Source organism: Macrosteles quadrilineatus, unplaced genomic scaffold (assembly GCF_028750875.1).
Source record: "Macrosteles quadrilineatus isolate MER2022 unplaced genomic scaffold, UCM_ALF_1.0 Scaffold_4__1_contigs__length_99947679, whole genome shotgun sequence".
Classification (NCBI taxonomy): domain Eukaryota; kingdom Metazoa; phylum Arthropoda; class Insecta; order Hemiptera; family Cicadellidae; genus Macrosteles; species Macrosteles quadrilineatus.
Window position 1 is genome coordinate 51689106 of NW_026542597.1, and position 26325 is coordinate 51715430.

Consider the following 26325-nt stretch of genomic DNA (forward strand, 5'->3'; position numbering starts at 1 on the left):
GCGAATTTCCTATGTATAGGGAATAAGCTATTGCCGTAGGTCTCATGGTAAGACCTGGACCCGGGACCGATTTACTTTTTAATTTTGAGGTTCCCACACTCTGGACTGCTCACCTTTACTACTTCCTTCACCACTTCCTACGGACCTGTTCCCCTCCCTTCCCATGACATTTTAAGATTGCAGATAACAGTAAGATAGTATCAACGGTTGGTTAGTGTGTACCTCTTAAATACAGGGGTAGTTTCCAAATGTCCTGTAACACTTACTCTGTATTTTTTTTTATCAAAGGTTGTTACTTGAGTGATTTTTCCTTTGTGCTGTATTCATATTGTATATTAGTTTGCTAACAACCTAACAAGCATATGCTATGTTCTTTGTTTACATCCACGTTGCTATCTCGTAACCATCGTGGCAACTTATAAGGCTAATGCTAAAAACATTATGTTGGTTTTAAACTGTCCAGACATTATCAAATTGAAATTTGTTTGTTTAATAACATGAACACTTTTTGTCAAAATGACCCTGGAAAGTTTGGATTAAATATGTTCAGCCGTTATTGAGGTAATTGATTACATAGTTTGCATAAGGTCCGATCTCAAAGAGCTTTGCTTGCTCTGTTCAATTATACAACATTCAATAATAGTAAGGATTCTTGTCATACTGTATATATCATCAGTGATTCAGGAAACAACAAAAACACATGAAACAAGATATTTGCTTTTTATAGCTAAAAAGATATTTTATTGCTAACACATTCAGTGTCTTAATAATCCATTAGGTCAAATAATTTTACTAATAGTAATAATATTTTTAATAACTAGCCTAATTTTAAACATCTTCATATAAAATCTAATCTACCTGTAAAAAAAAAAAAATAGCACATACTCATTTTGGCAACAAAAAAGTGAGGGTCTTATAATTCACTCATCTTATACCGCACTACTTCTGCATATTTCCTGCAAATATAAAGCTCATTGTGAAGCTACAAGTTCATCACCAATCTGTTATGTACCAAATAAACCTTTTTTATTTGTTTGGAGCTAAGACAAAGCACCAGAGCACTGTAGCAAATATTGACCCAAGTATCGGTCCAACCCCAAATATCTGGAATCAAACATAAAGCCTGGAAAAAAGATGGGTAAACAACAGATTTTGGTGAAGCTTAAACTTTAAACCATTACTATTCCTTTCATAACTAAATAAACTCATACTAAAGTTTCAACCGTCCAACTTAAAAAAAATGCTGTTGACTTACCCCCCATATTTCATTAAATGGTTAATTATTGTTTTTGTCAACATTTTTGAGTTTTGGGTGGAAAAGTCCTTTTTTATAATTTTTTAAATTAGAATTTCTAATAGTTGTATCATAAAACCCACAAGATAACGGAAAAATGAGATTTTTACAAATACAGCTCTAACCATTTTTATTACAATTTAGTACATAGTCTAAGTCTTTTAACTTTTATCAAAATGGTAAAATCCCCAGTGCTGTAAAAATTATGGTTCAAAAGTATTCCAATTTTGTGATTATCCCTTTTAAATCATGCTCCCTATTGCTAATGGAAGTTCGTAATCATCAGTTTGCTGAGCCAGTTTACTATAAAATTTTAATCTTAAAACACAATTAAATCAAGATGTTTGGACAATTAAAGCAGTGTTTATGTTTATTAAACATTAGTGTAGTGACAAACCTGTGTTTTAATATGTTTTTTTGTATTCAACCCACGAATGCTAGAACAGACCCAGTATGGATCATAAACAAATGATGTTATGCTGGCCTGAAAGTAAACATTATTTAACATTGCTTAGATGAAACGGTCTAAAACATATGTTACTGCTATTATTCAGGCCAGGAACATCATTTGAAAGGAAATGAAAATATTGAAAATTCTTCTTTATTGAGGTGAATTTAGGACCTCATCCTTTCTTACAGTTAACCTCTCCAAAACTCATTGTTTATATCCTCTTTGTTTAGTTTACTGGTTCTGTTCATTATGTGTGAGTGTGATTCAACCTACCCATTGATTAGTGGAGTATCCACTCAGAATTGCTGGTCCAAAAGATCTTGCTGGGTTCATACTGCACCCACTGTACTGCAACTGCAACAAGAAAGCAAAATATGGTTTATAGTATTAAAAGCTTCGTTATAAGTTCTTCTTGGACTACTCTTACCCAGAATTAGTTTTTTGGATAAAGCACGTAAGTACGTATAGAGCAGGTACTGGTAGTTAAAAACATAAAAAAAGTTCACAATACAATGAACAATAAATTGAGTGGTTGATGAATCTTGAAGGGGCGAAATGTCAAGTTTATAGTGTTGTGAATTTTTGTGTGCTTTTAACTACCTCTGGATCTCTCTTTTAGGTAAGTTAGTTTCCATTCCTTCTTCCTTTGTATTCTTACCCAGAATTGAGTTTGAAATCACTTGATAAGATGTGTTTGCAAGATTATCCGTACTCTATAAAAATATCTTCTTCCTCTATAAAGTTCTTCTGCCTTCTGATGAAGTCCCTAACTGGAACGAAATATTAAGTTTTCGGTGTTGAATTATGTGTGTTACCTAGTCTAATCTGGACTCTGTCTACCAGGTAAGCTATCTGATCTCTATCCTTGTATATAACAATCCTAATCAGCCAATTGGCCTTTCTTAACTTCTAACTTATTCGATATTTAACAACTGCACTACACTTGTTAGAGTATTCTTTAAGCTATTTTGATGGTAATTTCAATCACCCCCATAAGGAAGTCAGCCACAACAGCAAGTCCCACTATGAGAGGTCCTGAACTCGCAGGACATGCCAGCCTTTTGTCTGTCACAGCCAAGATAACAAGGATCAGGACACCGGACAAGAAGGACTCCACCACAAGAGCCTGGTCCCAGGACACCGCCTTGGCTTGGTTCACCGTAGTAGAACAAAAACCCACCCCTCGCAATGCTGAGGGAGTGGTCACCTGAACACAAATTTTACAATAGCATAGACTTTTCATTCTTTGACCTTTAGCCAATTTGTTCAAAAAGAACATAGTTGAATGAGTCACTCATACAGAGCAGAGCGTTGTTCTAAAATTGCAATTCCTCCCCAAGTTTTTGATACTAAGATTTTTTTTATTTTTTGTGTTTTTGACAGATTTTTGCTTTCTCTAGAACTTTTTCTAATTAAGTTTTGAATCTGTGAGTCACAGTGTTATCACGTTGAAGGTTTTTATTGACCTTTGATGAAAAAGTTTTTGTTCTGTTCTGTTATACTTATTAGACCAGCTACTCCCTAACAATGTACTTACAATGTAAACTGCCGTGCCTGCCACAGCTCCAAGGAGTTGAACAAGGATATACAACCAAGCCCTGACAATTGATGTGCGACCTGAGAGTGTGAATGCCACAGTGACAGCTGGGTTGATATGACAGCCACTGACATGGCCTAGAGCCTAGAGTAGACAGTACATAATATGTTCGTAAGAATAGGTAGATCTTAAAGTGTACCAAAATCATTTATCATGAAAAAAACAAAACTACCAGGGAGATGAAGTAAAAAGTAATGAAGATGAAATACAGGAAACATGAGAATGAGAGGAAAAAGAGGAGATGATAAATTTCTGGATGAAGAGCAATTCTGCATAAATGTGTCTAAAAACTATTCAGCAACTGCTGTCAAAAGGAATGGGAGGCTTTGTTAAAGGTCAGCAATGATAATTATTATTTGTCTTTAATTCATCTTCCCCCTGAACAAAAAATAATTAAATAGTTTAGGGTTTGTAAAAGAGGGAAAGAGATAACAGAAATTATTTCTCTTCGACCTCACCGGTAATCTCTAAAGAAGTCCAACATCAGGGCAAAATATAAGTGTTATGTTTTGTGTGTGTATTAGCCCCTGATCTCTAATTTTCTCAGGTAAGCTAGCTGAACTGTATTCCCTTTCAAAAAATCCTTACTAGCTGATTGGCTTTCCTTTAAAAAAATTATCCTAATTGCATTTAATTGTCATCAGTGTGGTCACATCACAATGTTATGTATGACAGCTTTTTTAAGTGTGATTACCGTACTATGCTACTGTACTGGGAAACCCTGCATATCTGTCTCTCCATTATACTTACAAACACAAGCACAGAGACAGCTGTTCCTACAGTGAGAGACGTTTGCAGAGTAGACCCGTTGCCAGGGAACTGAGCACAGGTGGAGGTTGCCAGCCACAAAAGCACTGCAGTTCCTATCAGCTCTGCAACAGCACTGCGGACGAGCTCCATGATAGGACTGCTGTCCTTCAGCAACAATCTGTGTCTATCTGTACATATTACATTGTCCTGCATCAGCACTGCTGACTTTAGCTCTGCAGTGTATCTAGGTCTGCAGTTCAGCAGCAACCATTCGGGTCTGCCTGTATATACACCTTATAATTCTGCAGCAGTGGTGTGGTAAAAATGTTTCAGTGTGGGAACGCTCACCATCGTCACAGAAATAACAGGGGTCGCCTATAAATCTATAAATCACCATTGTTATTCTTACGGAGAATAAGTAAATCGTTGTAGTTTGTTTCTTTATAAAGATATTGATCAAACACTTGCTGGAAAATTGATTTATTTAATACTAAGCTATTAGCATTTTACTAACAACACACTTTGTCCTCCCTGTAGAAGCAAAACAGTACTTGTTAAGTGAAACCGTAAATATTGTATTTTGATTTCTTGACCCACTCTATTTAAGTACTGAAGTATTATTAAAAACTAGAAGATCATTTCTGTTTAAACAAACGGTAGTACTTTTTTCTCAGTGATTTATACATTTTTAACAGCAGTTGGTTGGACTAGCAAAACCAATTTCAGAAAACATAGGTATTTAAGATATATTTACAAAATATATTTGTTTATTCAGTTTAATGTTTTTATAGATTGTGGCCAAAATAATTTTAACTACAATCCGCAATATAGAAGACAGTGATTGGTTTTACGATTAACACTTTTACAATAATCTGTTTAAAATATGTGCGTTTCTAATTTCTAAAAAAATATTTTTTACTTACTTAATACCATAACCAATCAACTTTATGTAGTTTTGCCTGATGGAAAATTAATAGTAACAATAGACATCCAATACTCCAGTCAACCTGTTAGTATCTTATCTATAAAAGTGCTTCAATTAACTTCTGTGTCGGCAGCAGTGTGTATAAAATTTGTTGTGACTTCATATGTTGTATCTTGATACTTTTGACAGGATCAATTAATGTTTTATCTGCTTCTTAACTACTTATTTCTAAAACCTAAAAGTATGTTTGTTGTGTTGCCTTTCTAGTTTACTAACTGTGCTGAATCAAAATCAGCAATAGGAAAAAAACTAATTTTGACATTGTTTGTCACTTGACTCATGTGTGAGTGTGACAAATAACTAGGTCCAGATCAACCCTCCTTGATGCCCTAAGCCAAACTCAACATGTGCATACACTCCGAGTAATGGGTGGAGAAGGGTATACAGGGTGCTCTAAAAGTCCCGAATCGGCTTTGTAATTTTATAAATATTTAATATTGACCTACAAAACTTAGAACAACATGTCTCTTGGACACAAATTACTATTTTACACATGTTCAGTGACCCCCTACCTCCTCAGGGGGACGGCCCACTAGGTGTCAGAAAAACATTTTAACCCTTCAGCCTTCCCAGACGGGTGACGGATATATCCGCCTAAGTCTTTGACGATAAAGGATGGGTGGCGGATATATCCGCTTATGGTTTTTGATGTTCCGGACGGGAAGCGGATATATCTGCCTTCTCTTCAGACAGACTGGCAGGTGCTTGAGCAGTAACCAGATGTTTCGCGGTACCAAGGTGCCACTGCTCTCTCCATGGCTGCGCTATCTCCCGCACTCCCTTCTTCTGCGCCTACCCCTCTTTCACGCCTCCCCTTCCCCCTCGCGCCCTCCACCTCTCCTACGCCCCCCCTTGACATTTCACGCTCAACACTACGTTTTCTTTATTTATTGTTTACATATATTGTTATTTATTTATTGCCTAACGTTGTCATGGTCATATCTTCAAAGACGGGTGACGGATATATCCGCTGCTTTTCTACTCATCCGCGGACGGGTAGCGGATATATCCGCATAGTTAAAAACGAGCAAAAAAAATATTTTGACAGTATGAAGTGTTCCATTGTGTTTATTTAATGTATAACAAAACACAAATAAGGAAAATTAATTTTTATTTTTTCCTATAATTTTTTCCCGTTCTATGTCATGATTTTGCCCATGCGGGAAGGGTTAAATGTAAGCATAGGTTGATATGCACATCAAATTAAAGGTCTTTACAAGTAGAATACAATACCGCAAACTTGAACTACAACGGGTAACCGAGTCAAAAAATGGCAGCCGTTCAAAGATTTCTTGAATCTGCCAATTTGAATCTTTGAACAGCTGCCATTTATACTCAGTTGTTCTTTCGAGCTCAAATTGTGGCATATTCTATTGTACTAAATAAACCCTTTAGTTTGATGTTATCGACTTATGCATACGTTTATGATTTTCTGCCAACTTCTAGCGGGCGCCCCCTGTGGAGGTAGCTCATAATAGTATAATGCAAATTTAATGCATCTTTGAATAGCTAACATTTTTTACTCAGTTTTCCGTTTGTGTTCGGGTTTGCGGCATTGTGTTTTACTAACAAAGACCTTTAGTTTGATGTGCTTATCAACCTATATGCTTACATTTAAGATTTTCTTCTGATTTCTAGCGGGCCGCCCCCCTGTGGAGGTAGGGGGTTACTGAATATACATCTTAAAATAGTATTTTGTGTCCAAGAAACATGTTCTAAGTTTTGTAGATCAATATTTAAGATCTAAAAAAATACAAAGCCGATCCGGGACTTTTGAACACACGGTATAATTATTACTATAGTGTGATGGTTACAAGAATTAGCACATATGTGAGAGGAATATGAGTCTTTAATTTTGTTAAATATTAATGAGGAATAATCCAATAATTGGCTTCATGGTTAATTGTAATTTGCCTTTTAAAGCTGCTCATGTCTAGCTCCAGTTAAAGGCAGAGTGGTGAGGGATTGAAAATGTTGTTGTAATGAGTTTCTCTTTAAAGGGTGTTTTGGAGTGAGATGGCAATAATCTATAAGTGGTGAATTGCTAGGAAGTAAATTTAATATTGAATGTGATGATATTGATTTAGGTTCTTTTAAATGAGAATTAAGGTTCACAGATTGTATTGGTAGAGAGCATAGTTAAAACAATTTATGATGAGGATATAGGCAGTATTGCCTGAGCGATGTTCTTTTCAAGCAAAGAACTAGAAATTGCACCCTGACTGCTTTTCTTCTAAGGTCAGAAAAGGATTACACCCCCACAATGGTACACAATATCAGGTAAATTTTTGTGGGCTTCACTCACCTTTATTTTTGTTTGTGATGTCCGGGACTCGTCAAAACACATAAACACACATATATACAACACAAAATCGTCCACGGCATCAAGGTCCGACGTTTCGCGGAACTCAAAACAACGTTCCGCTTCTTCAGGGTATTAATTAATACCTATTAATATATTATATATTAATAAACTATTTTTAGCCCACACGCGGGTCGAACGCCTAACCACGACTGAAATTCAGTCGGTTGAAATTCAGCATGTCGGGAGCCGGCTTTAGTAGAGTTTTTCTTGAACAACTACCTACTATGAATCTAAGAGTTCTGCAAAAAAAACTTTCTTCGAGTTCATATCTACACTATCTCTGTGATTTTGAACAGAAACTTCAGAGCGTATCATCAGCGAATAAGCAAAAATGTTTCCAGAATTTAAATTTACATAATCAATCATAAATCATCAATCATTGAGATGGGGACGCCACCTAGGTGCGTATTTTAAGCCAAATATGAGTGAAGGATGAGTGTAGAATGGTGTGTGATGACCTGTGTAGCTTTGTTACTGACTAAGATCAGCGGTTTCATTATAGTAAGAATCATTTATTTAATTTAAAGCAACTAATACAGAAGATTACTAACTTACATTGATGAGTAATAGCACGTACATAGTAGTCGTGTAAAAAATGGTTACATATAATGTTTTGGACATAAGTAGGATCATAGATAAAAATACTCCCATGCCCTATACCGTACCGTGGTTATTCTATAGTAAGGTATAGGTATAATTTTCTTATTGAATAGAATGTATAGATTCATTTTATTATCATTGATTGTTCTATCATAATTAATAATAATTAGCTTGATTTGCAAAAGACTGATCTGATGTATTACGTATAGTTTGGCTATTCACGTTATCAGAACCAATGCTAAAATTTGCTCCAGAATTGTTATTACTTCAATAGTCTTTGACTTTTCTACCAGCTGTTTCTTTGTTTCGTTACTTTGTTTAACTTTACCACTGTCAGCCATAAACGTCACCCGTCACCCTGTCATATTTGTTTTGCAGGTTATGTAAACTAATTTAAGCAAAAAGCTATTTAATTATATTAATTAGTCAATATCCATTTTAATTATTGTTATAAAATCAATTGGTATTATTTTTAGGCTATATATTAGGACGCAATGGAGAAGTTCATAGTTTATTTTTCATAGAGTCGTAAAAGTTCATAAATTGTTTTTGTTTATGATATGAACTAATATCTACCCTACTGTATTTTAAACTAAGTTAATGTTTCAGTGAAATCCTATTTTAATTTGTTTTGAAAAAGGTTTCCTAAGGACTAAGTACGATAAAATGATTCACAGCCTGTTCATCATTAACTCATCAGGGTATGTTTGACATAGAATTCATTCATTATGAGTAAGACCTGTTTAGGTCTTCCAAGTAGGCTAAGTTACTTTCAGCACAGAAAACGTACTACTATAACCCAGAATGCCAACCGCATGGTAAAAAGCATTAAGTGTTTTGAGAGAGCTTTGCCTGTCAATCCGTAGGTAGCGCCACCAGCGTTGCCATGCAATAGCATAGCAACGCTGGTGGCGCTGCCTACGAATTGACAGGCAAAGCTCTCTCAAAACACTTAATGCTTTTTACCATGCGGTTGGCATTCTGGGTTATAGTAGTACGTTTTCTGTGCTTTCAGTTACGATTGTTGTAAGCCTACCAAGTAAAAGCTAAGTTAATGTTCAGACAAAATTAGGCAGAACTTTGATTTACGACAAATCAATTGTCCCATAGCCTATTGATTCGTCCTAGCTATACTTATGGTTAACTGTAACTGAACCCCTAATTGGGTCTGATATAAAAATTGTTCCTAAAATTAAATTTATTGAATGGTTGTTTGTACTAACCCTTAAATAATTGTCCTAGACTAAGTATCTCAACAAAGCTCTTTGTGAAGAAACATCTCAGAAATGTTTCCACTGTCATTTTATTTAGGTCTATAGATAAATAATGTTAAAAACAATTTAATTAGAGGACCCATGCTGCTCCGCAGCATTAAAATACATATGTAATAGATATCCGAGAAATATTCAAATTAATGATTTTTGATTGAGTAGGGTAATACAGTAAATTGACCTTAACTGATTCAAACAATCAATAGCTCAAATTAAAGCCTAATAATTTACTGATAATTTTGAATCTAAAACGTATAAAAAAACATAAACAATACTGGGAGCTATTGAGTTTTAATCATAGAAAAACCTTATGAAATAAAATTGTGTTGGTTGTTCACCTTGTGTTTGCTTGAAACTCGTCCGATTTGAATAAATTAATAGCTAGAATAAAAGTCGGTATTTCACTCAAGGTTCTTAAACAAAAATTTACAGGATTATGTAATTGTAACTGGTGAAATACATCTTAAATTGAAGTAAGAATTTGAAAATGAGTCAAATTATGTTTTTTTGGTCTAGTAATACAGTAGGTAAATATATGCCGATGCTTGATAAGAAATCTGTGCGTGCATACCTTCAATTTGAGACCTCAATCATGAAAATCAGTTGGGTAGAAGAGCCAAATGAACTCGGCAAAGAGAAACAAAATTTAACTCCCATAAGAAATACATGGAGAGCAAATTTCGTTTACGTATAAACCGAGTGAGACTATTGATAATTATATGCCGATGCTTGATGGCAAATCTGTGCGTGAATACCTTCAATTTGAGACCTCAATCATGAAAATTGGTCGGCTAGAAAAGCCAAACGAACTCGGAAAAGAAAAACCAAATTTTTTTAATATATAAGATTAGCACATTCCAAGATTTTTGCTAAGGAAATATTCTTTTTCAGAGATTTATTCATGGAGAAGCACTGGAAGAGCGTGATATCCCGATCGGTGTGTGATTATTTCTTTGATGAGCAAAGGAAAGTATCCTGCCCTGAAGACATGCCTCCAGTCATTGCTACTCCTCACCACTACCTTATCAGTATACATCGATGTTGCATGTTTTTTGTTGCCGTTTGTATGACGGAAGGTAAGTAGGCCTAATAGTAACTTCTGAAACATCAATAGATTCTCTTATAATTTATTATCACTTACATCATCAAAATTTGTCATTGTAGGTAAATGTTCCAAGTACAAAATAAGCTTAAATAAATATGTAGACTACATTGTAGCCTTTATTTAATTAGGCCTAGTTAATTTGTTGATGATATTCAAAGAAGCTAAGCCTGGATATCTAGATATTTCAAGCAGCTTTTACTAGGTAGCTGTAGACATGCCCCAGTCACATAGGCTAGTGTGATGGTAATAGAATATTGAGTAGTCTATCACTTTTAATGAATTTAGCATTGAAAGTTGATGAACGCAGTCTTAGCTAGAATAATTTTTCAAACTAGCCTATGTATTTGGCTATAGGCCTACTGTATCTATTTTTCTTCTAGCTTACAAACAGCCTCCAATATATTTTGTAGTTTTGATCAACTCTTATATATGTTTCAGTGCCGCCTTTATTCGTGATTGAGTTTCTTCACCGTGTCGTTGACACATTTGACGACTATTTTAGTGAATGCACAGAATCGATCATCAAAGAAAACTATGTCGTTGTCTACGAGGTAAGCTCCCTTATTGTTAAACATTTCTTATAGTTTACCGCTAATGTTAAGGTATAAATTTTTTAGAGTTAGATAGGACTATTACAGATTGTAATGTTTTATCATGTTGTAGCTGCTAGATGAGATGCTAGACAACGGGTTCCCCCTGGCAACAGAGTCCAATGTTCTCAAGGAGTTGATCAAACCACCTAACTTGCTAAGGACCATCGCAAACACTGTCACTGGCAAGTCCAAGTAAGTTCTACAGCTCTCTGCCAATTATCAGAAACAAACTGTAATATCATCAGGAGTAGGCTGTAAAACCATAACTCGGTAAAAATGGTAACAACCTCATACCAAGGCAGTACTTGGTAACTGTCTACCATGCTCTATTCCACAGCCATCTTATGTACGGCTTGGTATTTTGGGGTTACTCGTCAGCAGTGAAGAACATCTTACTTCTACAGAAGAAAGCTGTAAGAATAATAATGTCAGCCAATTATTCAGAACATTGCAGGTCTTTTTTTAAGAGTGGACATTCTCACAGTTTTTTGCCAGTATGTGTTGAACATCCTTACTCTACTGAATGAAAATGTTCAATCTGTTTGACAAGAGAGAGCTTTACCACCAACCAATATGGCACTCGACAAGCCCTACACCTCGATATGCCATGATATCGTCTCACACGCACCCTGAAGAGCTATCCCCGCAATGCTTTTTATATAAGGCTTTTTAACACCCTACCGGAGAAGGTGCGGTGCAGGAGATGAGCAGCAGCATCTTTTAAAACGGCCATTCGTAATAACCTGTTGAAAAGACAACTATACTTGCTGTAGGAAGAGCCCCTAGAAGTTACGTGAGAGACCCCCTACCCCAAACGTTATATTCCGCCGCAGCCTAGTCAGTTTCTTTTTATGTTTATTATACGTATGTAGTAGTGTTATAACATTATATTCTACGCAATCTATCCGACATTGTCGGTCACCGATGAAGGAATCAAAGTATCAAGTAAGGTGACTCAACTAGTAGTCAAACAGCTGCCTCTCTAGCCAAAAATTAACTCTTAGATTCAGGATTCAAAAGCCATCTAGATTTTTTCCCCCTTTTGATGATTGTTATGAACTGTTAGTTTTATGTACCATAACTAATTTTGTGTAATATCCTTTGATAGGGTTGAGGCTTAGTCCCGTTCCTAAGTCCCTTTTCAGTAGTCACAAATCACAATACTGTTACTTAAAAGTAACATCCTATTAAGCATTTCAATAATCATCTGAATGGATGTAAAGAAAATTGTACCCTCATAGTAAATATAATTTACAACAATAATGTTTTACATGGGCCTACTTTCAGTGCTAACATTACACCTACTTAAAGTTGGTCTGTTTTCCAGCGTGAGCGCCACTCTGCCAAGCGGACAGTTGTCCAATGTGCCATGGAGGCGGACGGGTGTCAAGTACACCAACAACGAGGCATACTTTGATGTTGTAGAGGAGGTGGATGCCATCATCGACCGCGCTGGGTCTACCGTCTTTGCTGAGATACAAGGCTATGTGAGTGTTTTTCTCACTAAAATTTAAATAAGTTTGTTAATTTATCATTTACTCATAGTCCTACTAATATTATAAATGAGAAAGTTTAGATGTATGGATGTATGGATGTATGGATGTATGTTTGTGACAAGTGAACGCGAAAAATACTGGTCGGATTGGGCTGAAATTTGGCATGATGATAGCTCACATTCCCGATTAACATATAGGCATATTATTATTTCAAAAATCATTTCGGGCTCCGCCCCAGTGGCTGTGGAGTTTCTCATGTTAACCTTATGAGAAATGGAATTATTGAATCTTAACAGCTGTTTCAATTAAACAAGTTGGTTCTGTTATATGATGTTCAATAGCATTAAAGTTACAAGGATTACCAACATTGTGCAGCACTATTATTTCTTTTACATTTATGACAACAGCTAATTTGCAACCAAAAGGTGAGTGAGCGTAGCGAACGAACTTCAACCTGGAGGCGAGTTAGCGTAGCGAACGTGCTAACCTGAAGGCAAGTGAGCGTAGCGAACGAGCTCCAACCTAAAGGTGAGTGAGCGTAGCGAACAAACTTTAACCAGGACGTGATTGAGCCATGCGAACGAGATAATCTTGAAAATTAAGAAGTTAAACGGGGCAAAGCCCGCGGGTTACAGCTAGTATAACATAAATATGTGGCTAAACAGGATAAGCGGTTTCTGTTCTTATTACAGGTTATAAATGTGGTAGCGCTTAAAACCCAAACATTCACTTGTCAATAGCATTAAAAATTCTTACCTTGCCTTTTTAACAATAGCAAAATCTCAAAAGGAGAGGACCTAAGCTTCTAGATAGTACCAATTGATGTCCACAAAGCAGGATTTGAAGAAAAACGTGCTTCAACTTTGTTTAAAGACCCTCCTTCTCTCTAGTTTTATTAAACAAATTTTAAACTATTACTTAGGACATTAAAAAAATATTCTGATGATAAAGGATTGCTGATGTGGCATATTGCTTCACTGTTTTTGTTTTGCTATAACAAAATAACTGTCTCTGAAGGATATGTAGGAATGGTGTAGAATGGACAGAGGTCATAGCTCTCAATAGGTTTCAGTTCCAGTTGGCCTTTCAGTATCTAAATTTCTAAAAAAATAGTGCTGAATAGTAATACTGATAAAATGAAATCACATCATTGTTGAGTTTCCAAAGTCAGTTACTCTTCCTGGCGGATCCATTATCTAAAATATAGTAGGACTAGTTATGGATTATTTTATTATCCTATGCAAAATTGGTTTGGCTACATTATCTGTATCCTAGACCCACCCTAGTTTTTTAAGGAGGGCCATTAGTGTATTTTATAGATGGAGAGAAAAGAATTTATTTATAAAAATAAACACGTCTGCCTTAAAAAATAAGGTTGCCAATGACACAGAAAAAATATACACTTAAAATATTGAAGGATTATAACTGCAATAAGACTGATTAATTTTGATGTTTGCTATATAAATGATTTCTCATTATAGTCAATGAACCTCTTAATGTTTCATGGATAGTAATTTTCAAAAAGGATCTGTCCAAATCATATTGTTTCCAAAAGTTCACGAAAAATGTTGATAATGTTCCTCTAGAACCAATAAACAATCCAATTATTATTAAGTTACTGTGATTTCTAGATGAACCTATTATCATTGTGTACATGTTTTAGGTGGACTGTTGTATCAAGCTTAGTGGAATGCCAGATTTGACTCTTTCCTTTATGAATCCTCGGCTGTTTGATGACGTCAGCTTTCATCCTTGTGTTCGGTTCAAACGGTGGGAGGTAAGATGCGTTGAATAAAATGACGTTTTTATGAAGATTAATCATGTTATAGACTGTCAACTATAACAATGACTGTCGTATTAATCGGCGGATAAATCAGCCTACCGTTCGCTATGCACAACATGCTAGCGGATATATCCGCCTATCGTGCGGGAAGCGTTAGTAAACACCCCCTATGTTGTAACCAAGTATTGTACCATTTTGAGTATTGTATCAAGTACTATGCCAGTAACAAGTTGGTATCATTAAAATCTGTTTCTTTCAAAACATTAGTTGTGACTTGTGAAACAAATTAGATTTATTCAAATCCTATCGGAATAGAAAGTTATACCTACCTGTGTGTGTTAAACACTAAAAATTTATATAACTATTAGAAGTACATTAATGTTTTAATTTTTTTGTACAAAGGCTAGAATATAGTAATAACTAAAGTAATTCACTGTATAACATAATATTGGAATAAATATAAATTTGAAATAAAAACGTCATAAATATTTTCAGAGTTTTTAATTTCATGAGGCCTTTTGAGGCCTGGCATCATCAGACACATCACAAAAAAATCATAAGTTTTGAGATGTGTCTGATAACTCCAACGTAGCTGGGGAAAAATGAAATTAAAAATTCTGAAAATATTTGTGAAGTTTTTATTTTAAATTTATATAACTGTATAACCATTTATTTTTTCTGTGCAGTAACCCACTCATGGCAATGGTATGTAGCCTATATATTTATATTTAGTATTTACATACTCAAACTTGTACTTTTTAAGCAGGAACAGAACTAAAATAACTTAACATTGTCTGGTGTTGCAGTTAGAGAGAATACTATCGTTCATCCCGCCTGACGGTAACCTGAGATTGATGTCGTACCACATCGGGTCACAAAGTGTTGTCGCAATCCCTATCTACGTCAGACATAACGTCAGTTTCAAGGACGGGCGGCTAGACATTACAGTGGGACCTAAGCAGACCATCGGACGTACGGTGAGTGAGTGTAGGCTACTCAAGCAAGTCCACTCTGACTATGGTCAATTATATCAATATCAATCAATTATATCAACTATTTAAGATGAGGACGCCACTGTGTGCATATATAAGCCACTATTCCAAATATGAGTGAAAAGTGAGTGGCGCGATTTTGTAGTCTTGTTAGTGACTAAGGCCGACATGTTCTTTAGACACAGCTGTTAATTAAACCCGATACAGCCAATGGCAACTAAGGGACCTACAATTTATAGTGGAATCCGAACCACATTTCCTTAATTAACGAATTGGTCTAATTATCAGGATAGTACTGAGGATAATCGTATTACTCACTAGTGCGGACGTTAATCCACACCAGGGAGCATCGCATCCACAGTGCATGCCTATAAATATCCACATTTTGTGAACTCCTAGTAGCTGGATTACAGGACGATGCATCCCAGTCGTAAATGAATAATGATAAAGTCTCAATAAATATCAATGTTTTTTTAGAGCCACTGCCACTTCAAACTCATCTTAAGTTTATGGCTCGTTGCCAACCGTCCATTTTATTCTGTAGACAACTTTTTTGGTACGTTAGTCCCGGTAGTACTGAGGATTATTAGATTTTATTGTTTTTTATGTATGTTTGCCAGTGTAATGTTGATTGTAAATTGGTTGAATTTGCCTATGTCTATTTTGTAATGGATCAATGATAATAAATATTTCATGATGGGTTAGCCTCTGGATCAAGGTAATGCAAATATAAAAGGTTTAATTTACCTGTTGTGTCAATTGATCCTTAAGTTATGAAATAACTACGGCCGTTTCGTACTGCTAAACGAGTACATCTTCAGGTTGTCTACGAACGTTAAAATACGGCCTTCTCATCCGTGGGTGGAGTCGTCAGCACATTTAGGACACATAACACGAACACATAACGAAACATTAAAATATTTACAATTAAAAACTTGGCCAAGTAGTCCGAACACGAGAGTTGTGTAACCGGTAGCGTTAGATGATGAGTCATGACTGTTAAAAAATCTACAGTCAGTATCTACAGTATAACTACAGTCATGACTTATCATCTAACGCTACCTACCGGTTACACAACTCTCGTGTTCGGACTACTTGGCCAAGTTTTTAATTGTAAATATTTTAATGTTTCGTTATGTGTTCGTGTTATGTGTCCTAAATGTGCTGACGACTCCATCCACGGATGAGAAGGCCGTATTTTAACGTTCGTAGACAACCTGAAGATGTACTCGTTTAGCAGTACGAAACGGCCGTAGTTATTTCATAACTTAAGGATCAATTGACGCAACAGGTAAATTAAACCTTTTATATTTTAATAAATATGCCTGAATCTTGAAAAGTGTAGTACTTTAGGCTACTCAATCAAAGTAGCCTATTACTTTTAAGTTCATAATTTTCTTTACTATTGATGCATAACTTATCAGTGTCGAGACATGTAGTACAAGACTGTAAAACTTCATAAGATTACAGCTACCTCAAAGAGTATCTAATAAGAAAAATCAGCTGATTCATTTTTTACTGTAAGTTCTTTTGTTTTCGGCTGTATCTACATTTTCATTCATCTTCCAGGTAGAGAACGTAGTCATAGAGATCCCCATGCCTAAGGCAGTTCTCAACTGTGTTCTCAACCCGTCGCAAGGCAAGTATTCGTTTGACCCTGTCAGTCGAGTACTGGTTTGGGACGTCGGCCGAATTGACACCAATAAACTGCCCAACATCCGCGGCTCGGTATGTTATACATCAGTGAATAATTTTATTATTGCATTTTATCTAATAAAAACCATAATTATAACTGGCATAAATCTTTTAATAATTTGTGCCATGAGCTTTTGTCTATCGGAAGTATTAAAGCTACTTGTTAAGTAAAGTAAAGTAAGGTTAAGTTAGATTTGTTAAATTACTCTTGACACCATTCATGTATTTATGTATTGTACTTTAATGAATAAAGTTATATGAAATTAAATTGTTATTCAAACGATGTCTTTTTCCATGACCAATATAAAGGGTGTCCCAATAAGAACGCCGGATTTGAAATGTTAACAAACCATATATTTTCTCGCTAAATTTACAATATGAAACATGAATCTTAAAGCATAATATCTCCGATTAGTAATTGAGTAGTATGTCTTGTAAGTGCCAACCTGCTGAATACTGACAAGCTCGACATCTCTTGACAAAGTTTTGCATCACTTTTTCACACACTTCCTGTTGAATTCCATTAATGGCACGAATCATTTCCTCCTTCAAGTCTTGGATTGTTTGAGGGTTATTGGCGAAAACAAGCGACTTTAAATATCCCCAGTATAGAACTGAGCCAATTTATTCGAACTTATAAACCAATCTTCGGACAGATGGATCATTTGGTGCATTGTCCCGGCCGTAAATAGTGCGCAGCTTCCGTACTTGTAGTGCACTTTAACTATGACCACGCGTTGTTACGTCGTGTAGCGATTCATGACTACAAATGGGACCTAATACGGGTAACATCGCTGATAATTTGGGAATTCCTATTGAAATACAGATAAGGATAAGACGCTCCTCAAATCCGGCGTTCTTACTGGGACACCCTTTAGTATTGAAATTCTTTGATTTCAGATCAATTTACAATCTGGAGCGCCACCAGTGGAGTCAAATCCTACAATTAATGTAAGTAAATTTATATTTACTTTAATAAGGAAAGCTAACTTAACAAATTCACTTGAATAGTCTGAGACTGTTAATAGATTTAAAAAGATGCAAATAATAATTTAACATAACACATAACACTATAAATCGGAGGATCATTTTACCTCCGAAGTATTGAGAAGATAAATGTAAAAAAAGTCTTGATTCAGATATTAATAAAGTAAAACTACCTAGTATTATCTAGTAGGTTATTGCGGAAATTTCCTATAACAATTTGTACTGTAATAACAAGTTTTCGCAACGTTCCAGGATCTGGACACTGACTCCTTCATCGGGTGAGATAAATACAAAACATTACAAGAATAGCATTTAAACCAAGCCGATAAGCTGGCCAACAGAATAAAAACCACCCCCGAACAGTATAGTAGTCAAATACAAACATCGTAAAAATAAAATCATAAAAGCCCTAAAACATTACAACATGATAGGAACACATAAAACTACATACATGTAGACTTACATTTTCTTAGTCAGATTCCAGATTCCAAAACGTCTTGAAAACTTTGATTTTATAAACCATAATTTAAAATGTCCGCTATAACTTGTTAGATGATGTAAACTCACCATCACGAAAAATGAACTTAAAACAAAGTAGTAGTACAACAAAGTAACTAAGTACTGTGTTATTTTGATTAATTATAGTGATCTTAAATGTAATCTTGTATCAAGTTAGAGCTTAACATCACCTGCCGATTTTGAGCTGTGAGATTTGCGGTAGTCATTTATAGAGAAAGTAAAATTGATATCACTATTTGATTTTGTGTGGGGTCACAATATGATAATCTAATGTTGTGTCGTCTGCAGGTTAAGTTCACCATCAATCAGCTGGCAGTGTCTGGCCTGAAGGTCAACAGATTGGACATGTATGGGGAGAAGTACAAACCATTCAAAGGAGTCAAGTACATCACCAAAGCCGGCAAGTTCCAGATCAGAATGTAAAGTCTCCAAGACAAGTCATCATATCATTCCACCTTTTCGCCCTTCAACTACCATTCAACAATTTTGTATATGATCATTTAAAAAGATATATTGCTATTAAGGTTTATTCAAATGATTCATTTACCTTTTACTTCCTCGTTTTTGCATTTAAGTCAAATTTAATTTAAATTTTAATGATTTTGATTTTAAGGATGGTAGAGCTTGGTTGGTTGATGGGTTTTTGGACTGGTTTTGAATTGCTACTTTTGATGCTTTTGATGAATTGCTACTGGTTTTGCTGCTTTGAAGTACTTTTAATTATCAATACTGGACCTGGCAATTAGTGATTGTTAGAAATTAAAAAAATGGTCTCATTTAATACATTTTTCTGTAAAAAAATATATCTAAATTGAACCAGATATTAAAACTCTTCATAAGTTCTAAAATGAGGGGTCCTAACTCCATAACCTCTCCTCCCTTGTATGTATCCTGCTCCTAAATGGACCCAGATGTCATTTATCATTGGGACTTTAATAAATGGTTCTGCTAAACAGAGCTATTAATCATCTTATCCATTCAACACTCTACCCAGTTTACACCTACTCATCTGTAAGATCTTCGGATTCATAAACTTAAATATCTATTTTCATGTAATGAAAACATGAATTTCAGTACATAGGCCCTACACCTAATCGAGGTATTTTGACACAAGGAGTTATTTTTGCCACAGTGACAGAGCTAGGATGTAAAGCCACTACGTAAATAAATTGTTAAAAAGTTTAAAAATAAATCCATGTTGTCTCAAATGTACATGACACATTTTACAACACTATTTGGCAATAAGGTTCTGTCACTGATATATTGGAGCTCAAGAGCTGATTTGTAGCAGAGAACACTCAAACCGGACATGATCTTTTTCACAGCTCATCTCTTTTTTCATTGTTTGTGTTGAGTTCTAGGAATGTCCTGAGCATTTTTTACTATTTTTGTTGGTGTAAAATATCAAATAATATATCATCTTATTTACAATCTTTCAGCTATTTAAGGTCCCTTGATTAATTCACAATGAAATTTAATTCACCATACAATTAGGTAGCCTATGTGTCCAAATGTACAGAATACAATGACATTTAATGAGGTAAAGGATTATGTTTGAGAATACCAGGTTTATTTTTAAATTTGACGCTTAAATTAGGAGTTTGTAAAAAAAAGGTCAAGCACTTTACAGTACATGTAATTAAGTATTGATTCCATTTCTCATTGATTATTATTTGAATACTTGCAACAGGCAAATAAGAGACTTTTTAAGGGTGCGCTCTACCTCAGCTCGGGCGTCAGTTGCTATGTTGCAAATGGTTGCAGCATTGGACAGTGCCGCAAGAAGCGCTTGCAGAGGTTTCCAAGATTACAGTTTTTGAATTAACCAATAATGATAGCTACGCACTCTAAACGGCTTATAGTAGTGCAAATACCAATCTATAGTTCTGCGTTTTTAAAATTTTCAAATAAAGTTTTTTCAATTAGTTAGGGCTAGTTGAAAAGACCTTTTTTCTTGTCCTACAAATCAAGTTTCTAAAATTAATATGGTCGATTTCCAGTAGTTATTGTGTAATGGAAAGACAGACATACACCTCAATTTAGTACATTGTATAGACAAAGTTGTAGCCGTAGTGCTTGCACGTAAAACCGTAGATATAAAAGGAGTCCTTTTATCTATGGTAAAACATACAAAAGTAGTATAGCAATGTGAAAAAGGTATCGTTGTAACTGAAGGCGAAGTAAATAAACAAAGTCGGTGTATTCAAAATTCAAATCAGTACACCTGCTGGTTGCTAAGCAACCGACCATTGTTGCGTCCCCCTTCTCACCGTAATGTCCAGCTTCTTGTCTTGAATCGACATTGGTAAACATTTAGTTTTACTCTAGCACTTAAGATCATTCAATTAATGAAAATATATTTACGAATACATTAGCAATTATTGTTACAATTATTATTGTGGTTACAGAATATTCACGAAAGCATTGAATATTTGTATACGTTGAATGATTTAAAATGTTAATTTGTTCCCTAAACGATTGATACAGCACATACTTTGGTATATATTATTAGACAACTATAGACTATATATATATAGTATATATATATAGACTATATATAGTATATATATATATAGACTATATATAGTATATATATATAGACTATATATAGTATATATATATATACATATATATATATATATAGTTGTCTAATAATATATACCAAAGTATGTGCTGTATCAATCGTTTAGGGAACAAATTAACATTTTAAATCATTCAACGTATACAAATATTCAATGCTATCGTGAATATTCTGTAACCACAATAATAATACATGGTTACAAACTAACTATAGTTATTTGTGCAACTAGTGAGAAAAGTGAGCAATTGACTCACTCGAGAGATATCCTTACTCACGAGCCGTAGGCGAGTGAGAAATGGTTTCTCGAGTGAGGCAATTGTACTTTGAACTCGAGTTGCACATTATACTTTTCCTACAGTTACCATAAAACAAATAAATTGGTGAAGAAACATAATAGTCCAGGAGCAAACTGCACATATCCAGCTTCCGAGGGTTTTTTTGTGAAGGGAATGTGCGACTATGTGGAATCTCTTTATTATATGTCCCATAATGGTGTAGTACCGGGTGTTTACCCTCAAATTGTGGGGTTTGGTTTTTATGACGTCTTTAATCCAAGATGTCCGCCATGTGTGACATCTATTCTTTAAATTAATAATAACGCTTTTCAGAGTAAAATAATCAAATTTTAATTTATACCATTGAATTCAGCTCAAAAAATAAAACAATTTGGTCTTTTGAATCATTGCTCTATGACCATTGGTTACCGAGATATTGAAGGCGGAAAACACAGAACATTGTCCCCAAGCAAGACCCCACTATCCCCATGTTATCCTTATGGTGAAAAAATAAAATTGTATATCTAGCTTATTACTCAGCATATCTTAATAATAATTGGTATGTGGCTTCATTTAGTAGAGATTTACTTGATTATGGCCTAAAATCCCTCATTTTTACATTTCCGTGGCAGCAAACCTGCATACTCACTTCCCATGGTATTCTTATGGTCAATATTTATGCATGCTTGTCCATGAACATACATTGAGAAATGATGATGTGTGGCTCCATTTTAATTATTTATTGAAGCATTTGCAATTCGTTGAGTATACAGGTCTGCTGCTACGGGGGTATTGTAGCAATAAAAAAATCTCACAAATTATAGGTATAAAAATAAAATAAAATAAATAAAAATAAAATAGACTATAGTTCTGGGTCATATGTAATTTCTTGTGATTTTGTATTAAGCAATTGTATGATTGGTGGTGATAGATAGGTAATGACATATAGAATCGTGTACTACCGGGTGTTTTGTCTGAAAGTGTGGCCTAGCTAGTGTTTTTGGCCCGCCGTCTTGGATCCACCATATTGGATACTAATACAAATTTTTAAATCTAATGCTGGTGTTGTGACTCATTATTATAAACTAGATGTTTACGCTAACTTCAATTCCGAAAACCGTTTGTAAATATCGTTTTTCGTTTCGAAGATATATTGAAATGAAAACTCCCCCCCCCCCATACATTTCTTACGGACGTTTCGTACTTTGATTTTTTTTCAGATTATTTTTCTCATATATCAAGTTCTTATTATCGCTTGTAATTCATTCTAGTCTTAAAGTATTCAGTGATGTAAGAGCTTTTATTTAAGTTATCGATCATTAAAATCGGACGAGTTAGAGTTGAGCTATGAACCACAACACAATATTAAATTAAACTTTTTCCAAATCAGTTTTTATTAAAAGATTTATATCTCGGGTTATTAATACGTCAAAAGGTTCATTCTAGTCTCAAATTACTCAGTAAATGTTTGGTTTAAAATTGTATTAATCACTAAATGAAATCTGACTAATTGAAAATTAATCATGGACCTTTATTTAACATTAATAATTATTTTTATTTTGAAATTTGTCTTTGGTTAAAGCAGTTAAAGACATACAGGGCTGGTCATCAGGGTTACAACATTTGTTTGGTGTAAGTACAAAGTAAATTATGTGTGATGAGGCATATAAGACTAAGAGGTTCCACGTCTAAAAATTGTAACATGACCTTACGAAACGTCCGTAAGAAATGTATGGGGAGAGTTTTTATTTGAATATCTCTTCCAAACGAAAAAAGATATTTAAAAACATATTTCAGCATTGAAATCAGCGTGAAAATCTAGTTCATAATGATGTGTCACAACACTAGCATTGCATAAAAAAAGTTATTAATATCCAATATGGCGGATCCAAGATCCTTCCAATATGGCGGCCAAAAACACCAGCTTGACCACACTTTCAGACATGTCATTACCTATCTATTGCCAACAATCATACAATTGCTTAATTCAAAATCCTACAAAATTACATATGCCTCTCAACTATAGTCTAATTTATTTGATTTTCTAATACCTGTAATTTGTTTATAGCTACAATACCCCCGTAGCAGCAGACCTGTATACTCAACGAATTGCAAATGCTTCAATAAATAATTAAAATGGAGCCACACATCATCATTTCTCAAAGTATGTTCATGAACAAGCATGCAAAAATATTGACCATAAGAATACCATGGGAAGTGAGTATGCAGGTTTGTTGCCTTGGAAATGTAAAAATGGGGGATTTTAGGCCATAATCAAGTAGATCTCTACTAAATGAAGCCACATACCAATTATTATTAAGATATGCTGAGTAATAAGCTAGATATACAATTTTATTTTTTCACCATAAGGATAACATGGGGGTAGTGGGGTCTTGCTTTGGGACAATGTTCTGTGTTTTCCGCCTTCAATATCTCGGTAACCAATGGTCTTAGAGCAATGATTCAAAACACCAAATTGTTTGATGTTTTGAGCTGAATTCAATGGTATAGATTAAAATTCGATTATTTTACTCTGGAAAGAGTTATTATTAATTTAATGAATAGATGTCACACATGGCGGCCATCTTGGATTAAAGACGTCATAAAAACCAAACCCCGCAATTTGAGGGTAAACACCCGGTACTACACCATTATGGGACATATAATAAAGAGATTCCACATAGTCGCACATTCCCTTCACAAAAAATCCCACGGAATACAGTTTGCCCCCCGACTATAACCTATTTTTACACAGAAGTGAACTTTTAATATAACAATTTAACGTGAAGTGACAAATACAACAGTACAACAGCTGACCAGCTGATTTACAGCCAGTGCTGCCAACGTATTTCGCGCGCATAAAACGTTGCCTGCATGTTACGCGCTCACTATTTCGTGCCTTCACGTTGCAAATCTGGAGTGAGACAAAGTAATTAGAGTCACTGATGAGCGAATTGGCCACTTTTCATTCTCAAATCAGTGGGAGAACATGTGCATTGTTAGGTAACTGGAGGAAATAGTTATTTGTGCAACTAGTGAGAAAAGTGAGCAATTGACTCACTCGAGAGAAATCCTTACTCACGAGCCGTAGGCGAGTGAGGAATCGTTTCTCGAGTGAGGCAATTGTACTTTGAACTCGAGTTGCACATTATAATTTTCCTACAGTTACCATAAAACAAATAAATTTGTGAAGAAACATAACCTATTTTTACACAGAAGTGAACTTTTAATATAATTGTTAATGTGAAGTGACAAGTACAACAGTACAACAGCTGACCAGCTGATTTACAGCCAGTGCTGCCAACATATTTCGCGCGCATACGACGTTGCCTGCATGTTACGTGCTCACTATTTCGTGCCTTCACGTTGCAAATCTGGAGTGAGACAAAGTAATTAGAGTGAGACAATGTTAACAATCAGCTGGTCAGCTGTTGTACTGTTGTATTGTCACTTCACATTAAATGTTATTTTAAAAGTTCACTTCTATGTAAAAATAGGTTATGTTTCTTCACAAATTTATTTGTTTTATGGTAACTGTAGGAAAAGTATAATGTGCAACTCGAGTTCAAAGTACAATTGCCTCACTCGAGAAACCATTCCTCACTCGCCTACGGCTCGTGAGTAAGGATTTCTCTCGAGTGAGTCAATTGCTCACTTTTCTCACTAGTTGCACAAATAACTATATTCTAATACTTAATTATTAATCGGGTTGTTAAATCTTTGCTGATATGTTGGTACACTTGTCAATCAGCTGTTGATGATTCATAGATGCTGAGTTGCTGAAGTGGTGCTCTTGTTGCATGTTAAGACTCGATTGTTGTAAAGGTGATGTTTTATATTTGAGTGTTATATTTGCTGACACTTAATTAGCAAAGTTACGTAATTATTTTGCAGTGAGAATGCTTTACAACATTAGGTAAGTCATGTTGAATGTCAACTCTGTGTAGGCCTATTTATTGTAAATATGCTGTAAATGAACGAATATATTAAAATAAGCATTAATGAATATTACATATTACAACTACTTTTCCTTGTTTGTAAGATAAATGTAAACAAATTCTAGTTCAGCTTGTTTCAGTTGGTTGTCTAACAACACAATAGTCATATTGTAAACAAGAGACAAACAGTTTTATGAAAATGATCTTGTCCACGGAACGACAACTTACATTACTGTATTTATATACTGTTTATTAAGTAGCATAATTGACTTTATATCTTTGTCTTCATTACTTGGATACTAATGCCTCATCACGTGTTTGTTATGCGAGTTGCGTTTTCCAAGGCGAAGGCTTTGCGTAATCCTTGAAAGGACACAGCTAGGAGTTTGATAATTATTTTGATTATCATGGTCTATCATACATCATAGTTCATCTTGGTGTTGAAATTATAATAATTGATCTCTACACTCAAAACACAAATTATGTTTGTTGGGCTGTCACGATTATTTTTACTTGTATAGATTTTCTACTTCAAATTTCTTAACGGCTTCATTCAGTATGGAACCTATACATGTTACTTTCGAGTTCTTTGTGATAACAACTTAGGAGGTTATACAATGTTTTTTTTTTTACAATGTATACTAGTATGGTAGCATATAATTAGTCAAAATATTGCTTAAATCCAACATCCAAAGTTAAAGTTCCCCCGTACCCGACTCTACTGTTCAGTGAAGTTTACTAAACACTGAAAAACTCACTTCACCTCTGTACTTTTGTTTGGTAAAATTAGTAAAAAGTTACACCATTTTGAGAGAATTAAATTATACTATAGTGAATAGAATAATTATGAACATTCTTTTTTGGTAGGTACGCTAATGGTCGTACAAACGATTTAATAAAATTATATGAACAAAGATAATATGAAGATAATGATTAGCAGCATCTGCATATCACAGACCAGTGTGTTATTGCTCAGGGTTAGGTTTAGTGTGTCTTACATACGGACTTGCTTACGAGACATGTCAGGGTATGTTACTCTTGTATCATT

The 26325-nt window shown here is 34.8% G+C and overlaps 2 protein-coding genes across 2 annotated transcripts; one reads left to right on the forward strand and one right to left on the reverse strand.

Annotated features, from left to right (window-relative positions):
• Positions 1–849: 849 nt before the first annotated feature.
• On the reverse strand, positions 850–5936 carry LOC128992922 (aquaporin-like). Its single transcript, XM_054416667.1, has 6 exons — positions 5795–5936; positions 4093–4373; positions 3283–3426; positions 2734–2952; positions 2019–2099; positions 850–858 (listed from the first exon to the last, which is right to left on the reverse strand). The coding sequence occupies exons 1-6, from the start codon at positions 5934–5936 to the stop codon at positions 850–852; spliced, it is 876 nt and encodes a 291-aa protein (XP_054272642.1).
• Positions 5937–8430: 2494 nt separating this feature from the next.
• LOC128991532 (AP-3 complex subunit mu-1) lies at positions 8431–19012 on the forward strand. The gene is made up of 10 exons (XM_054414497.1): positions 8431–8743; positions 10205–10389; positions 10857–10969; positions 11082–11203; positions 12339–12498; positions 14171–14284; positions 15097–15267; positions 16852–17010; positions 17878–17928; positions 18772–19012. The coding sequence occupies exons 1-10, from the start codon at positions 8709–8711 to the stop codon at positions 18904–18906; spliced, it is 1245 nt and encodes a 414-aa protein (XP_054270472.1). The 5' UTR covers positions 8431–8708; the 3' UTR covers positions 18907–19012.
• Positions 19013–26325: the final 7313 nt, after the last annotated feature.

Bases quoted from the DNA above. Each gene is read 5' to 3' on its own strand.
- LOC128991532 (XM_054414497.1), top strand. From the start codon at position 8,709: ATGATTCACAGCCTGTTCATCATTAACTCATCAGG. The intron at 10,970-11,081 runs GTAAGCTCCCTT...ATCATGTTGTAG, and splicing joins ACTATGTCGTTGTCTACGAG to CTGCTAGATGAGATGCTAGA. The intron at 17,011-17,877 runs GTATGTTATACA...CTTTGATTTCAG, and splicing joins TGCCCAACATCCGCGGCTCG to ATCAATTTACAATCTGGAGC.
- LOC128992922 (XM_054416667.1), bottom strand. From the start codon at position 5,936: ATGTCAAGGGGGGGCGTAGGAGAGGTGGAGGGCGCGAGGGGGAAGGGG. The intron at 4,374-5,794 runs GTTACTGCTCAA...GTGTATATACAG, and splicing joins TTGGTACCGCGAAACATCTG to GCAGACCCGAATGGTTGCTG. The intron at 3,427-4,092 runs GTAAGTATAATG...TGTCTACTCTAG, and splicing joins CTGTCTCTGTGCTTGTGTTT to GCTCTAGGCCATGTCAGTGG.